We start from the raw sequence: 18257 nt of genomic DNA, 5'->3' as shown, positions 1-18257 counted from the left end.
AGCTTGACTTGTACAAGCTCGTAGTCTTCTTTTAAGGGTTATAAAGAATTTGGCAAGTTGAATCCAAAAACTCATGGAACGATCATTTTACAAATCAAATGGAAAGTCACTTCTTCCATATAATAGATGAGTATTGTACAATTAGTGTACTCGGTCATACACATGCTTGTTAGCTCAAGTTTTTGAATCTTACAGTGATTTCTTTGCCAAGCATTGAGGCTGGTGTCATGATTTTTCTTCCTTTTCTGCAAATTGTGAGTCTACCACTGGGCTTCGGTCTGATAATTTTTTTATTTTTACCACAATCCAGATCAAAATTTAATCAAAATAGATGACCTGATGCCTTCACATTGCATAAGCTAAGCCCCTTGACGGACATGTTTTTATTTCCCAAATACCTGTTCACATTTGAGTAACTACTTCAGAGGCACCAAAGAGGGGAAGGAAATGTAAGTGAAACTATCTCTTTTTTTATGTGGCTGTTTCAGGTATCGCCCTCCTATATCTGCAACTGTACCGTGTCACAAAAAACCAGAGCCATTTGCAGCGATCTCTTGATTATGTGAAGAGAATCCTTCGCAATCTGAATGGCAGAAGAGTTACTTTCCTCTGTGGTGATGCTGGGCCATTGGCAGTGGGTGCAGTGGTTTACCACAAACTGAAAAATGACAGTGAATCTAAAGAATGTGTTGCCAAGTAAGTGGTTAATGGGGGGAAAAGCCATGCCCTTTATTTGTAGAGAGCATTGTTTCAGTGACTTTTGCAAATGGAGTATTAGAGGACAAGATTAAAAAATGGAGGCACTTTCTACCATGATACATTTTCAGTAGAAGAATACAAAATGGGCTTTATCTTTATTAAAGCTGGCTTACACTTGATTCATGTTTGCAGGTTATCTTGAGCCCTCTAACACTGTTAGGACAGGATGTACTGGGCATATCTGTAGTGCACGCAGGTTTTCATTTTGTCACATTGAAGTGACATTTAGCGAAAGCCACACGCTTGTCATCAGCAATATGTAGTGCTTGTGCAGTATATGATGCTTTCTGTAAAGAGTAGGTCTTAATTTTAAATTCATTACAAAACATGTACACAGCAGGATCTGGAAACAACCAGGCAGAAACACAGTACATCGAACTGATATGTAAAAAAGATTTAATAAAGAGAAAGTATTTGCAAGAGTAAATTTGTAAAGGCAAGAGTTTTAATTAGGTCAGACATATGAAGGTTACCTGAAGAAATTCCAGCACCTTCTCAGAGTAATCTAAATGTAACAAGTGTCTCAAGAAATCCCATTTAGATGTAGCTTCATTACAGAACTGACTGTCCTTCGCTGGTACAGAGCTGATTGCTGTCCCAGCAAGGGCTGGAAGCACTGGAACCCTGTGGGATTTGCATTTGGCACCAGCAATCCACTTGCTAGTTGTCCAGCAACGTACCTTAAGCTGACAGAATTTGTGATTAGGCTTATGTCCTCATCTCCATTCTGTTTTATATTTGCAAATGTAATTGGTCTCTTTCTAATCTAGAATCCTACAGTGATTAATCTCTGCTGCGGTTCATGAACGAATATTTCAATTTTGAAACGAGCGTTAGGTTTGGGGTTTTTTTGCTTTTAGAACTGGCAGTAAACTTGAGCATGTCATTTTGGATGCAGCTTGGAAAGCAGTTTTGTTGTCAGGCATGAAGCATGAGTATAGCAAAATGAGATTAGCAATAAATCTTGGTCTTGCCTTTCCTTGGAAATAATTTTTAGGAGGAGTAGTGAAAAGGAGTTTAGTTTGGTTATTTGTGTATTTTATTCCTTTTTGTTTACAAATATACTCATGACGCCAGCTGAGTGGTGCATTGTAAATGTTGGGAATGTAGTCTATGATTTCACTTCTAACTTTTTACCTTGTAGCTATCCACTTGTATGATTTCAACAATAAAATTTAACAGTGAACAGTTTAGAAGAAAATAACTTAATTCTAAGTCTAAAGCATAATTCCAAGAAAGGAATGATAATATAAAACCCTTTTTTTGTGAATGGCTTTTCTGTGGAATTAAGCAGTGACAGCATAAACACACGATTGAGGTCAGTGGTTTTGCTCTGGCATGACATTAATGCTAACATTTCTGCCAAGAAATAGCAGCTGGGGGGATCTGGGAGTTGAATTTGGTCTTAATCCAGATTGTCTTTCCCCCTCCCACAATTTAAAATGTGATCATTGCCATGGTTTCATCTAATTACAAATTTAATCACAAAAGATAGGAAGAGACAGGGAGGGAGTGGGCAGGAAAACAGATCTCTGATCCACCTCAGTGCTAATGCAGACTGGTGGAGTATTAGCAGAGAGTCTCTTCGGAGAAAATGAGAGTTGTGGTGTCCAGCCCAAGGGTTTTTTGATTTTTTTTTTTGTTGTTGTTGTTTTTTCATTGCTAAAAGCAAGCAAAACACTAGTGCATAATAGTAGTGTCCTTTTCAAAACTAGGGTGCTAAAAGTTTGAGACAATGTGTTGTCTTGGGAGAGGGAGTGCTGAATGGTGATATTGGATGTTTTTGTGTGTTTGCTTTTTCCCCTCTTACACAGCTACAATTAAGGGTTTGTCAGTTTGATGAAACTCCCAGAGGCTCTAGGAGGTTTCTGTCTTTGTTGGAGTAGCTCTCCAGCCTCCTCCAACCCCTACCCTGCAGTCATACATCTGTTTCTATCTGCACAAAACCCTGACAATTTTACTAATACTGACCTTACTCTGGCTCAGTTTCCTGTCTCAGGAGTGGCAGGCATGCAGAGCTCCTGTGTGTAAACCTGGCAGCCAGCTGAACCTGGGGATGACTGAGGGAAAGTGGTAGGGCTTCACTGCTTGTTCTGCTTTGGTTTTGATTGATGGCTTGTAGAATGCATTGTCCTGTATGGTCTCTACAGAAGATACTCTCTTTCCCCACTTCCTTGTCTGATGCAGGTTGTTGCAACTCCAAAGGACAGTCATAAGCACAGAGGCTGAACTTCCAGATGAGCTGCTTTATGGCAGAGCAGGTTACCTGTATGCCTTGCTGTACCTGAATACTGAAATTGGTCCAGGCACTGTCCCACAGTCTGTTATCAAAGAGGTAAGAGACTTTTCTCTCTCCAGCATCACAGCATCAGTGAGGTTGAACTGGGATCACTCCCTTGCATAATTCAAAGGATTAAGAGAGGGGTGCTGGAGAGGAGAGGAACTAGAACTGGGAACCCAGTCTCATCTCTGCCTCCAATCTCTTCCCCCTTTCCCTGCTGCCCAGCTGGGACTGAGACAGGCTACTGTGGGTGGGTCCACATCCACCCATGGAAATAGGTCTAATATGTAACTAGTTTTGGAGCATTTGAGGATGAGACATTGATACAAGAAACCTTAAGACAGAAGTGTGGAAGTGTTTAAGTGAAAAGAAGGAGTATTCAGTGTGGGGAACATTCATGACTGTTTTGCAGATACCAGAACCAGAGAAGGCAGGCCTGTAAAAAAGTGATTAGTAATATTTATATATTCAGTTTCTACTCTTTAAAATATAAGTGATTTCATCATTAAGGAAAAATACAATTTCTATCTCAACATTCAAATCCAAATGAATTGAATATTGTTGTCCTAAGACTGTTTATAGTGGTTTATTCTTTACTGTGGTTTTAGTCATGCCGAAGCAAAACTGTCTGAATCAAAGTAAGCAAGACTGATAGACGAGGTGTGGTTTTTTCAGGTGATAGATGCTATTATTGAATCGGGGAAAAACTTTTCAAAGGAGGAGCGCAAAACAGACCGTTGCCCTTTGTTGTACCAGTGGCACAGGAAGCAGTATGTTGGAGCAGCCCATGGAGTGGCTGGGATCTATTACATGCTCATGCAGGTAAGAGCATCTTCTGTGGGCAGTGGTGATAGAGCAGTGATTTCTTGTTTTGAGTCAGAGGATCTTTTCTTCAGGTTTCATGCATGTGCAGTGTTGTGCTGGGTCAGGGTCTCAGAATTTGAAATTAGACTGCAGCACAGAGCTGTGCAGAGATGCTACCTCAGGCTTTGATAGCAGAAGAAAACTGTAACTAGGGTATCACACAGTAGAGTGAATTAACTCTTGAGTGATTCAGAGCACCAACTTTCCAGGATCTGGTTTCTTGTTGTCAGTGGAGACAGTGAGGTGCTTTCTCTCATCTTCATAATTACTTCTTCTGATGCTTGCAGTTAGACCAGCTAAATATTCACTTATCATCCATCACTGTTCAAGTTTTTCTATTTTTAAATGAGTGCACCACTGGTGCCTCCAGTCCTCCATGCCTTTCCTCTCTTCTCTAGTGATTTTTTTTTTCCCCCCACTGTCTTGATGCTTTTGGAAGACTATCCTTAATCATACATTAGTCTTCAGAATGCTTTTATTATTTAGATGTTTTTCTTCTTTCTTATCTCTCTTATTTCTCACACAATTTGTCTGATGTTCCTTAGTGTATTTATGACCCCTGCTCTTCTGGTCTTCTCTCTGAGTGAGATTCCTCTCTTCTGTATACCTCCTCTTTCTCACATTTAAATCAATTCCCCCCTGCCCTGAGATTCTCCAATAGGATTATGATGTTTTTCTTATTTCTGTTCTATGATCTGGAAAAAAAGCTTTAAGATTCATTATAGAAGATGGCCATAGAGCTGCAAAATTTGTATAGCACCTGTTTCTGGTTTTCAAAGGTGCTGCCAGTGTGTGCATCTTTGTAAATGTCCATTTCCTTACCAGCTCCTGCAGAATGACTTTCCCTCGGGTAAGCGAAAGGACTGTACATCCTCGCACCCTGAAGCTGTGTGCAGACGTTCAGTGCAGAAGTGACTGAGCTGGTATTTGGTGTTGCCACTACTCAAACATTCCTCACTTGGAACAGATGCTGTGAGTTCTCCCCATCTGTTTCAAATTAGCTCACACCACTTCCACCACTAGTTCCAGGTAAAGTGGCTGACTTTGCTATGGAAGTAGCTACTGCTCTGCTACCTGGGGGCATGTCTTAACCTCAGTACAGACATGTTCTGCAGTAACCCTTCTACTGGGGCCTCAGGCTGCTCTGATTTACTGTCTCTTATCTTTACTTACCACTTTTTTCAGCAAGGCTGTCCACCCCCTTCTGGCTCCCTCATCTTTCTGGCTTCCATTTTTCCTTCCCTGGCTCTGCTAGATTTTCTGAGAAACATTCAGTCCTTTAAAGGAGACTCTTCAAAGGCTCTACCCTTCATTTACTATTCAAGGATGATAGCAGAAATAATTGCACAGTGCCTTTTGATATGAGCGGAAGCTACTGTGTCTACATGTTAAAATCATAACTGTTTTTCCTTTACATGTAATTGCTGCTTTTAAGAGTTACCAGAAAGCCATTGTTTATGCAGCATTAGATTACCATCTTTTCACTGTATGTTAAATATTGTGAGTCATGCAAAGTTGAGTCATCCACTGCAGAAAAAGATGGCATATCAGAGTTCCATCCTTTCCCCATCCCTCCTACGCCAAATGAGGAGAATTTTGCTGTATTTTCAGCAAAGAATTCAGGAGATGGTTTGTTGAGTGGTTATTTGATAACAAAAAAAAAAAAGGGTGTTTAACACAGCACCTGAGATGTGAAGGTCACTGACCGTAATTTCTGTATAACACCTATATGAGGAAATATGTATTGCTGGAGTTATTCACAGAAGATTAGTGAAAGAATAAGAGCTTATCCATGTTAAATAACTCATCCAGGAGGTAGAGGAGAAATTCTGAAGTGCTTGCTAGAGACTCTCTACTCCAAGTTCCTTTCACTAACCCTGAAGCAAAAATGTCTGTTTGCATGTCATTGCTCTTGGCCAGAGGGTCAGGACATATACCTGTAGGTTACTTTTTTGCTGTTTGAAGTAAGTGCTGGGAACTTCAGCATCTTGCGGCAAAGAACTCACTTGTACTCAAATCTTCTTGGAAGCACAAGGGAAGGAGGTTTGTAAAGAGCTCTGTTGTTCTTGGATTTACCTCCCAAAAATGGCTGGGCTGGTCTTGCTTCCCATAGCTTAAGACTGAAAGTGTTTATTGCTGGTGCCCATCCACTTTACCTTCTGCATCAGGAGTGCAGTGTGAAATCAGGAACCTCAAAACAAACCTTCCTACCGAGCCTCACTACCTCACAGGTCAGTGTCTGAGTGAGGGCTGATCAGCTTTGGGGTGTTCTTCATGACAAGCTGATCTGTATTCAGGTGTACTTCTGATGATGAGCAGCATGAAGGTTTCTGTTCCATTCAGAAGAGTGCAGAGATGGAGTCTGATAGATGGACCTGATAGATGGAATTCTGGCAAAAGTTTCCTTGCTGAGGTGAAGTAGATGCTTTTGGCTTCTTCAGCTTACTCAAAATAGAGCTACTGAAAGTTTTCCTTCATTTGGCTGTCAGACTTTCAGTTGTAGGACTGTGCTCACCTGTTGAATGCAAATGGATTGAGACTGGTGGGAAACAATGACATTGGATGACAATGAATCAGCAATAAAGACAAGTTATTTAAAAAAAATATGCTCAATTATTAGGCTCTTGTAGGCTTCAGTGTCTGTGGTTGTTCCCACAGTTTGCAGGAATCCCAGAAATCATGTAGATTGTTTAAAAATAGAGAGCTCTGCTATTAAAATGCTGTAATATGGGCTGGAAGTGGAGGGAATGCCAACAAAGAACAACTGCAGACAGTTACTTGGCTTCTAAACCTTTAGTTACAAGAGCATGCAGGTTGATGGATATATTCTCCATTTGGCAAGGATGTAAATTAAATAAAAAAACTAGAAAGAAAATTCAGAAGAGCAATGGAAGAATGAGATTGTAATACTAACATGCTGAGGTAGCTGGTGAGGTAGCTATTGCTTCTTAGCTTCAGGGAGTTTTGTTTACGATGGAAAACTTTAACCTTCATAGATCTTTGCCAGATATGCCGCTATATACACTTTTCTTCATTTGTTGCGAAATAGTTATTTTTAAGACAAAATGTGTAACCTGCTTTGTTTCAAGTGTGTATTATGAGCACCATAGCTATAAAACCCATCTTTCTCCTGTAAGTGTTCTCCCTGTTTTAAGGTATAAAGAGAGGCCTGGGAGTCTTGAAATCCATATTCTGTTCTAAGTTCTTATATAGTCTTTCTATGTCACCTCCAGTAAGACAGGTAACAACTTGGTGCCCCAATTTCTTTGTCTGTGCAGTAACTATAAAAATGTTCTTCACAAGGGTATTATAAGCAGACATTAATTAAATCTGTATGAAGTGATTCACAGTATTTGGATCAAGGGCACATATGTAGGATACTTGAAAATAGATTGTAGAATTAAGTGTTGATACGTACATACTTCGTTACTACTTCTGCTTATGGGTTTGGTGATCGTTTTTTTAATGTTTTCTTTAGCCAGTTGCAAATGTGGACCAGGAGACCCTGGCAGAGCTGGTGAAGCCAAGCATTGACTATGTGCGTCATAAAAAATTCCGATCTGGGAATTACCCGTCATCGCTGAGCAACGAGACTGACAGACTGGTTCACTGGTGCCATGGTGCCCCCGGAGTCATCCACATGCTCATGCAAGCTTATAAGGTGAATCACTCTGTGTTCACAGATTTCACAGAATATTCTGAGTTGGAAGGGACCCACAAGGATCATCAAGTACAACTCTTAAGTGAATGGCCCATACGGGCATTGAACCCACGAGCTTGATGTTATTAGCACCATGCTCTAATATATGTATATATACAGAGAGAGAGACCTCTATTTTTACAGAGACACCCTGTATGCAGGCCTGTTAGATTGTAAGACTTTAATTTAATGTCTTTTTAGATGTAGTCTTTTAAACTGGAACCTTAGGCTAGGCACTTAAAAATCTCAAAATACTTACATTGGTATGTTTGTAAAGAGAAAATAAGTGGATAAAATTGCTTCTCAGGTCGCTAGTGGTTACTAGACTTTAGACTTTTTGGAAAAGGGCCATGTATTTAAACAATTTGGCATCAGAGTCATGGGTGTGAGAACATTGACCTAAATTCTTTGAATCGTCATCCCAAGACTTTTAACAGTTACATTGGTTTTCAAAAATATAGGTTCATGTGCCTTGCCAAAGAATGTCTTCCATAAATTACTTAATTATTAAGATATATCTCTTGAAAACTTAACGTCAGAGCAAAGATCCCAGGCCCCTTCTAGGGCATAAATATAACCACTGAGCTTTCACAAGCCTACTCTTTGCCTTTCTCCATTCTTAACTAGGTTTGCTACCTCTCTTGTGTTGTGTGCTTCTGGTTTGCATGACATTTGAAAGTATGCCATTTAATTAAATTTATGCAAATTGATTCTTGCTTTTGACAGCCCTCCTTGACAGATTCCCTGATCGGCCTCTGGGTGGGCTGATGAAAAGCAGGCTTGGTTTATAGAATAATTACTCGTGCTGTTACTTGAACTGTGAACTGTAAATCTCTTACTGTGTTTCTGCACGTAGCAGTAGTCACAGTTGCTTTTTCTTTGGACTGTGGTAGGAGATTGATTTAACACTGCAGGCTTCCCCCTTACTCCTTCTTCAATGTGATGCTTTCCCCAGCACAGAACATTTTGCAGGAGGTAGGAGGGATAGGACCAAATTCTTTTTAGCAGTCTCTTTTTTTACCTCTTTATGTTAAAGGTGATAGAGCATATGATGCTTTTCCTTTACTCTTTGTATTCTGCTTTTTGAAGCAGTGAAAGACAAAATTGGAGCATGTTTTGCTGGCTATGCTTTCATACCAAGCACAAGGCCTTGCATTAACAGACAGCAGTGTTTGTCCTGGAAATCAAATGGTGTTGCCAGGCCTTAATTTTAAATGTTACAGTTAAGTAGCTGAGAAACCCTGTTCAGAGGTTCTTTTTCTAAATCCACTTCTTTGTCAAGCTTGTGGGTTTAAGAATCTTGCATGTTAATTGCTTCTATTACCTTATTAAACAGTTTGATAGGGGATGCCATCTCCAAAGGACTAAGTCTACACTAGTGCATCACATTTGTTTTGTTGTGGTTTTTCTGTTGGGTTTTTTTAGGGCATGCATTTCTTTGTTTTGTTGATCCATAGAATGACTTAGGCAAAGGTGAGCAAAAAAGTGGCTTTATAAAGGTGGAATTCTGGTAGTGTTCAGGTAAATTACTTGCTTTTGTTTGCTGCTTTCTGGATGGGCTCTCTGTGTCCAAAATGCACTTCAGTTGCAATAAATTTTGCAAAACTGGTCTTTTGCTCAAACTGGCTACTGCTTCTGAGTGCATACTAATACTAATATACTAATAGAAGTACTCATCAAGGCAGTGTAGTGTTCCTACTTGTACCGTGACAGAGAAGAGGGTCCTGTGCTATGCAAAGTGATACTCTTGCACATTTTTGACATGGAATTAAGGCAGACGATGAGTAACCAGGAAGAATTACTCAGGAAGACCATGACCTAGCCCTTTCAGATCAGATTTGATGTCTAGTATTCTATTTTACATTTCTCGGAGGCGGCAGAATTACCTTTCTGTATATTCAAATTCAGGTTTGGGAATGGAGGATGAAGAAAAAAAGGACCACGTACCCTTCAAATAGATTATAGGTTATAGAACCAAAGGACTTGAACTTGAGCTTTTCCTTTGGGGTCCTGATTTCAGAAACAAAAACTTGAAAAGTTCTTTCTTTTTTCATGGAGGGAAAGAAGAAACAACTTAGTAAGAAAAGAAAAGCAAGTCTATGAGGAATGGATTATTAAAATTCAAAATAAATTTTATATGGAAAAACACCACACTAGAGTGAAATACCTCTCAGGTGCAGCTTCCTTTTGTTTTCATTAGTACTTCAATCTATGTGTGTTTATTCTCTGCTTTTATTCCACAGGTTTTTAAAGAGGATAAATACTTGAAAGATGCTATGGAGTGTAGCGATGTCATCTGGCAGAGAGGTTTATTGAGGAAAGGATACGGGATCTGCCATGGTACTGCTGGCAATGGCTACTCCTTCTTGTCTCTCTATAACCTAACTCAGGACAAAAAGTACCTCTACCGAGCTTGCAAGGTGAGCTCTGCAGCTTCCCAGCAAAATTACTGTTCCCTTTCACATCACAATGCCTGTGCAAGGGTGAAATGTGATGGGAGTAAGCAGCTGTGTCCTGGGGCTGGCTGTGGGGTTGGATGGGACAACAGGGCCCTGTCATTTGCTCCTCTTTACTCACACTTTGACTGGACCACTTCAGCTGTGTATGTGGGGCAAGCACTGTCTTAATACACAGAGTGGAACACACAAATGTTCTGTAAGAGGGGAGGAACTAAACATGTATTCAGAAGAAAATAAGAGTCTGAAAATTAGCCTGCCTGAACAATAACAGACTGATGTTTTGTGGTGCTAATTATTCCATTGAGATATCCACTGTCACCCTCGGCTCCTCGAGCAATACTGTTTGTAGTCTTTGTAATTATTTGTTTTCAGACTAGTGCCTGTTTGGGGCTTTTAGAGCTCTGAGTTGCAGTTTTTAAAGTGCTCATTTAGAGTTTTTTCATTAATACAAATTGCAGAGAAAGACACACTCAGAATTTTTCCACTGGAATTGTCCAGGTTCTGCCACCAGCTCTGACTGTGCTAACAGTTACCAAAGGGGAAGGCTTTCTCTGCCTCTATTTCCTCACCTCATAAGATTTTGGTTTGGTTTTGGTTTGTTTTGTAGGATTTTTTTTTCAATTGAATTCACTGACATTAGGTTTCATATCGTGTACATAGCTATTTAGCTTTTTTAAGTATTGCAATTGAAATTTTATGGGTTGTTTCTTAGGTGCTTTTAGATGAGTACTGGCCATATGTAAAACTGTTGTATTTATCTCTGCTGTCAGCCTGTCCTCTGTCAGCACAGCTTAAAAAAGTTACTGCTTGTCTCACATTTATCCAAGCATCATGCCATGGGGGCACCTGTAGGCATACCTGCATCCTAGAGATTGAAATAACCCTGGCTACTCCACAGCAAATATGTGACTTGTAGTCACTCATGGACATGGAGTCACCGACTGCTGACGTGTAAACCACGGCACCCTGCAGGCATTTTTGTCAGCACAGCTATCAGCTCTCATTGTCATCCTCCATGCTAGCACATCTTCTGCAGCTCTGTGCAGCATTGGCAGCTTCTGTTGGTGCTGCATTTCTGGCCCAAGAGAGCCCTTGGTGTTTGTCCACACCAAGCCAGAGTAAAGCAAGCATATCTGTTTCAAAGGCAAAAAAGGAAGAGACTCAGTTACATACCTGAAATCCATTTGAGAAGAAGGTTGTAGCACAGTGGCCAAAGACTGTTTGCTGGAGGTACCCAACATAATGAGGTCTGGCAGCATATTTGCAGCCACTCTGCAGTTTAGCATCTCCAGCATTCAGTCAGGCCTTTGCAGGGGAAATCTTGAAACAGGCAGAGGAATTTGCTTGTCTGGCATTCTTGAAATCTTTTCTTTTTGAGCCAGAGCATGCAAGGAAGCAAACATGCAGTTAAGTCGGTACCTAAAGGCATGTAACTGAGAGAACCAGGTGGCTCCCCTCCCAGGGGCGTCTCTTCACACCAAAAGCTTGAGGGAAGGAGTCTTGTCAGGAATCCCTGGTTACCCCTCGGGAGCCATGAAACTGTTTCACAAATGAACCACAAGAGCTTGAAAAGAAGAGACCCCAGGGTTGTGCTTCACATTTTTATCCCCACAGCTTTTCTGTCACATTATCAGACAGAGGCTGAGCTGCTCCTAGCTGGCCTGTCTGTAAGAGGAGAGAAGGGCTGTGGTATCCTGGGCTCCAAGCAACAGAGCCCTGTGCTGCTCAGCATTGTGATTGCCACTGCTGGTGGCAAGCATGCCCAGTCTGTGTGACAAGTAATGGCAGATGTTTTCTTATAATATTTTGTTTCCTTTTTTTTCCCCCTCTGTTAAACAAAGTTACTTGTGTAGCTTACAGGATCTGAGTTGTGCTGAAGCTGTGAACTTGGAAATGATGGTTGTGCTTCAGTAGCCTGGAGTGCATTTTTTTTAATTTATGTTGCAGTTCTCAGGCTGGAAGTGATAATAAAGGCTAGTATGCAATAAGATGTGGATGTTGCAAGAACTGATTGTAGCTTAGAAGCATGACATAAACATGTTTAGTCCTCACATTTAAGCCAAGATTACATGGGAGAATTAAACCTTAGTTTGACGATTTATACCCAAAGGGTGCCCAAAAATGTTTCATCAGTTCTCAATAACAATGTGGATTACAGTGTTTGTGTTTGGGGTTTGTTTTTTTTTTACACTGGGTTTTCTGAAGACATTCACAAACATGCACACACCAAGAGAAGAAAAATTAGTAGGGAGGGAGAAAAGGAGGAGATGCCCCCCTCTTCCTCCTGCTGAACAGACCAACAGCTCTGGGATCATGCATATAGCTTCAACTCTAGGGCTGGGGCACCCTCTGGTTAGGATCATCTGTTTGCTAGCAGGTTACCCAACTTGCAGGGGAAACAGGGAGACACCTCGCAGTTCTTTGCTTTGTAGGAATCTTTGTACTGTATTTTGAATAAGCAGTGGTTTGCATCCAAGCACAGAAGTGCCAGGGGAACTTGTGGCCCCCTTATGCTCTGGGGAGCCATAAAGGAGAATAGATGGTTGTTATTAAATTGATCCAGATGCAGTTTGTAAGTCATGTATATCTAATGTAGCTACTGCAGCAGTGTTGATCAAACACAAGAAGGACACCATTAACTCTTTTTAATGCTAATCCATCTTCTGCAATGAAATATTGATGACCATAATTGTCTAACTGCATTTATAATGATTTTTCATAAGGCTTGGGGAGAGCAAATAAATAAAACTAAATAAGGGCAGCTGGAGATTTAATACTCTAAATTGGTGCACAGCAGTGAAAGAAAACCAAAATGCAATTAACAGCCCTAAGTCCTGAGTATGTGGATAAATTAAGCATTAATACAGATAAGAAACTGATAAAGTATTAGAAAAATTTTGACTGACTATATCTGTTCTTACAGCATTTTTCCTTGGCTTGTAGCAGGATTGATTTACAGAGAGTCTAGCCCACCTAATTGCATTGTTACAAAACTGAAACTCATGCTATGAAAATACATATTTTAAAGCCTGATTGCAGCCTTGTCATGGTTGAAGTAGGACAAATTTATCTCAGACAGTGATTTATGTGTTGTGTGTCTGCTTACTCTGCTTTACGTTTTTTACCTATTAATGATATGCAGATACTCAAGCTTGCACTTAACAGTCTTAAATAAAAATACATTTTTTAATGTTTCCTCAGTTTGCTGAATGGTGTTTGGAGTATGGTGCACATGGATGTCGTATTCCTGACCGACCTTATTCTCTCTTTGAAGGTAAAGTGATGGTGTTGCAAATGGTTTGGTATTACAGGAGAGAGGGGCATTCTTGCAGTTTTGGGACATGCTTATGAGTTGGGAAGTCTTTGGTGGGTTCCTCCACTTTGAGGTGGGGTTCACCCACCCCCTACCATCACCTCTGCCTAAAAGAAGGCAGGGTGGTAGGGAGCTAGAAAAGGACAAAGGAAAATCATTCACTGTCACAACTTTCAGTGCTGGTTGCACTTCAGCATTTTCCAGTATAAAACCAGTGCCATTGTTACTCTCAAATAAAATTCTGCTGTGCTGATGCTGCTTGGTTTAAAGCAAACAGAAGTCTGGGCAGCAGTTCTGTCACAGATGGTGTCACAGAGGGACTGGAGAGGGGCAGCTGTGGGTAGAGGGTCTCAAAACTAGTTGCCAGCTTGTCAGAACTGGACCTTCTCTTCTGCAGTACTAAACAAAGGAAAAAGGTAGTTTTAATGTGAACCCAAATGAGCTTGAGCTCAAATTTCCTTGAGCAGGAAAGAAATGCAGAGTTCTTATGGGCTTTTCTGTAAGTTCAAAGATGTTGTAAAATACTTTCCTAGAGCTTTAAATTATTTTTATTTGTAGTTTATTTTTTATTCCGTATCTCATCCTTGTGTTATAGAATCAGTATCAAGGAATGAGAGACCCAAGTGGAATTTAAGGTAGCGCCGCTGCTGCTCCATGAACGAGCCTCGTGCGCCACCTGCCGCAAACATGTGAAATTACAGCAGGCGGAGCAGGGTCATTTTGCAGATAAACCAGTCCAGGGTGTAAACACAAGGGAGCAGGAGTTATATGCATCTCTCCTAAACAGAGAGTTATTGTCTTAATGCTTAAGGGAGACAAGCATAATTATTCTTATTCCTGATAGCGTCCTTGCATGCACTTGTTGGGGGGGGGGGGGGTGGTAAAAGTGGGCATGTTGTATAAATGCTTTGAAATTTGCTGAGAAGGTGAAGTAGTGCCAACGCTAGGATGATTTGTGCTTCAATGTGGATATACAGTTTTTATTTTAGTTTTTAACGTCTGGGTTTTTTTAGAAGAATCTAGAAGTCTCGTATTTCAGATAAAGTCTTTATTTTGGGATTTGTTTGGTTTTGTAGCCAAAATTGATCTTGACGTTGTCTAGTTCTGCATGTACATGCATGCTTTCTGCAGAATTTGCATGTGCATCTTATGGGATTGTTCTTGATTGTTTTGTTTCCATCAGATACTGTAATTCAGGAATGTTCCTTTATATGTGCATAGCTATTGATAAAGCAGAATTTTAGCTTGATCTTAAAACTAAGCTTATATTTGTATGCTCTCCTGCTGTAGGGTGTTTCTTTTGTCTGTCACCCTAAGAGTTCTATTGGGTGATGCTAATGTTAGTTTTCCGGGCTCTGGATGACCTCTTTATGAATAGTGAAGAAATGAATCAGTACATTAGAAGTATAATAAAATTTTGGCTTTTTTTTTAACCAGTGAAATGACAAGCCAGAGCTGCTCCAATAGTGAGGGACTGTCCAAACTTTTTCTTACTTTGAAATAGCACTGAGGTTGTTCAGCTGCAAAGATGTTAGCAGAGAGATCTTGGTTCTTGCCTTTGATCTTTTTAAATAAAATTTTGTTTCCTGGACAAAGTACAGATGCACTTGCCTTTCTATAGGCCCTAAGTTCACCTGTTCAAAAAGAGATCTAATGAGGGAGGTGTTCAAACCTGTGCTAGTGCCTGTGCTGTCAACTGTATTATTTTAATGTCAAAGATACACAAAGATCTCTTTCTTGTTATGTTTTAGGCATGGCTGGAGCTATTCACTTCCTCTCAGATATTTCAGTACCAGAGACTTCCCAGTTTCCAGCATTTGAACTTGGACCTCAGAGGAGGGAAAACAAAGTGGAACAGGACAGCTAAAAACATCATTTTGAAAGAAAAGTGATGCCGAAAGAGATGAGATTGTTTAGTGCCTCTGATACTGAACCAACTCAATGCTGAACCGACAGATGGCTAAACCCCTTTTCTCACCTCTCCCACCTCAAAGGACCATGAAGTCATTAGAGCATGAACAGGAGAAGCCACATTTAAGTTCTGTTAAAGTGATACCTTCAGATGTAGGACAACAGAAGTCAAGTTTTGAACTTTCTCTCTTCCGTTGTATTTGTCTTCTTCAGGTCTTTGACATGCTCTGCACGTTTATTGGTGTTGTGTGTTGATTCGAGTCTTTTGTTGTTAGCAAAAAGCTGGTCTCTGTGTGAATCTCCGTCCTGTACCTTCGTGCATGACTCTCAGCAGCAGTGTTGCTTTCTGCAGTATGGTTACCCAGAGAGTTCCACCTTATGCCAGAGAGTTTGCTGCAGGACAATGCCCAGCTCCACTGGTGAGCTGGCAACTCTAAAAAGAGATGACAAATATTTTTATGTTCATATTTTTCTGCCTTTTTATCTACATTCCCTACAAGCTAAGCTGATGGAGATCAGTCTGTTTTGAGGTATGAGGCCTATGTTTTCAGAAACTTAGCAGGTTGGAAGAGATCTGACTTATCTTTTGCTGCTGTTGTGAGAGGTTTTTTTGGAAGTCTGTAAGAGAGTCTCCCTTTGGCACCTGGACCTGGTTAGTGTGTTAGGCACTTATAGCAGGGTGGAGGTGCTTCTCCCTACCTCTGCAAAGCCCTGTCCCATGGCATGAGCTTAAACTGCAGGTGGAGTCACTTGGACTAACCTCCCACTGCCACCAACATCAGAGCCAGGACAGCATAACTATGCTTCTTCTCTCCTGTACCTGGATTTGTAGTAAACCTGTCCTGCAGCATCTAGAACAGATGAGTAAGGGAGGGTGTCAGGGCAAGTTTCTCATGCAGGTAACTCAGGATGACTGTTACTTCCAAACCAAGGTGATGATTTGTTCTGGGCCCTCGCCTCCCACCTCAGCCCCCTTGCATTTAGCCCATGTAGTAGTACAGGAGCAATAAGTACCAGCTGCTTGTGGAGGCTGCAGAAGATAAATCAGCAATATGAAGCCATTGCTAGAGGCTGTAACTGAAGTACATTTCATCTTAAAATCCAAACAGAAAAGCTCTTTGCCATTAGTTTTAACTACTGCTAGTGCTTTGCTTCCTCCTGTACTGTGATGAAGTTGTGAAATGCTAGAGCAGCCTCCAAGTGCTCCTGAATATCATGCTGTTGGTTTGGTAGGAGAAATGGAACATACTCTGAGTACACTTACAGCAGGCTTATGTGTTCCAGATAGTATGTACACTTACTGCTTGAGAGAGGTAAGTGTAGCACACTCTCAGTTGCTCAAGCTCTGTGGTCATCCTCCCCCCCAGGTCTCCCTGTGCTCTGTCTTTCCAGGTGCTTATTTTAATTGATATCTTCTGTTGGGTGTGAGTGGCAGTTTGACCTTTCGGGCATGCACTGGACACGTGGGCCATCTGTTGAGCACCAGTGCTTGTAATCCGGCTTGGAGATGTATTGTTCCTGCATAAATCTTTGAATTGTAGCAGGTGACTTCCTTGAATGTGTTACAATGTTTGTTACCAAATCCATTGGGATGCTAATAATTTCCACATTCAGTTCTGCTGGACAACAGCAACAGTGTCAGTGCAGGAACAGCTTAACATCCCAGTGGTTTGTCAGGTAGGATTAAAACAGCAGCGGAAGAGACTTTTCCACCTCTCTGGCAAAGGGCAGAAGGTGAGGTGGGGACACCAAAGACAGCTGTACCTCTACAGCCAGGGATGAGGGAAAATGCAGAAAGGCATGAGGATGAGGAATGCTGCATGGCAAGCAGCTGGGCTGAAGCAAACGAGCAGAGCAGCAAAAGTGAGGACTTGGAAGAGTTGATTATTGTGAGGGATCAGTGAGGAACAGGGAGAGCCGATTACAGGAGGCAATGCACAGTGTACCAATAGAGGCCATCTCAATGAGATGTTCCTCCATGCCAAGCATGCCAAGGGCTCTGTGTTTCTTTCTTAAGCCTGTGGATCACTGATCCTGCCCATAAATAAGCCAGGAAGGAAATTTGCCCAGGGTGAAGTTTCACAGAAATGCTAACAAAGGAGGTAGAGACATCAGCTCTAATCCTGTTTCACATGACCCCCACACCTTTGTTCATTCCCCTCCACTGTGGCTGCAGAGCTTGTGGAAAGAGCTCACCAAGTTTACAGGAACTGCTCACAAACAGACAGAAGCCACCAGCCTTCCTGGCAAATCCCAAGCATGTGTTGTATGGACCATATAACTCTGGGGTCAACAAGCAGGTTTTTTCATTCAGTGGTTATATACATATTGGCCTAGGCTACTGAGCTTGGAATGGTTCCTGTAGGAGGTGATTTTGGTTTGCTGGAGCCCAAGGGGAATTAAAACTTGCTAGTTTTAAAAATATATAGCTATATACACACTCAGAACAGCTTCATACTGAGGAGATCTCCAAGATGCTTGAGTGTACCTGTCATAGTAATGAAGTCAGCTACGAGCTCTTTCTGTACCACAGCCAGCCTTCTGCCACAGTGGGGCCTGGCACCATCCTTCTCTACAGAATCTTCCTGGAATTGAGTAAGACTGGAAAGAATAGAGTTGAGAAGCATCTGACAGTGCATCTGCCTCATCTTCCTGGTGTGACTTTCCCCATGGCTCCTTTCTGTTCATCACAGCATTGTGATATCTAGGTGGCCCATTAAGAAAGGATATATGGCGTGAAGGTGAAAAAATGTGTTTCATCAAGGCATTGTTTTCCAAAATGACATCAAACTAAAAATGTGGAAAATGTCTTAATATTCCCTGGTTTGCTTTATCTGTGTGTAATAGTCCATCTGTTGCAAAAAGCAGTAGTTTTAAAAATGGAGATGCTCTTTGGGCAGAAAAAGAGGAAAAAATGCTGATGTTTTGTTCTTTGGCTTTATTAGTAAAGATCAAGCTATGTGGTGGTAA

General features: G+C 41.1%; 1 protein-coding gene across 1 annotated transcript in view; it reads left to right on the top strand.

Moving 5' to 3' along the window:
* Nucleotides 1-18257, top strand: part of LANCL2 (LanC like glutathione S-transferase 2) — a 31164-nt gene extending 12907 nt beyond the window's left edge. Inside the window, exons 3-9 of the mRNA XM_064668690.1 lie at nt 489-696; nt 2947-3094; nt 3716-3862; nt 7383-7565; nt 9848-10024; nt 13265-13337; nt 15128-18257. Of these exons, the coding sequence (XP_064524760.1) occupies nt 489-696; nt 2947-3094; nt 3716-3862; nt 7383-7565; nt 9848-10024; nt 13265-13337; nt 15128-15243 (1052 nt within the window). The 3' untranslated portion in view covers nt 15244-18257. The remainder of the gene's footprint in view (nt 1-488; nt 697-2946; nt 3095-3715; nt 3863-7382; nt 7566-9847; nt 10025-13264; nt 13338-15127) is intronic.

Source organism: Pseudopipra pipra, chromosome 1 (assembly GCF_036250125.1).
Source record: "Pseudopipra pipra isolate bDixPip1 chromosome 1, bDixPip1.hap1, whole genome shotgun sequence".
Lineage (NCBI taxonomy): Eukaryota > Metazoa > Chordata > Aves > Passeriformes > Pipridae > Pseudopipra > Pseudopipra pipra.
Note: the sequence above shows the minus strand (reverse complement) of the source record. Positions and strands in the feature narration are given on the sequence as shown.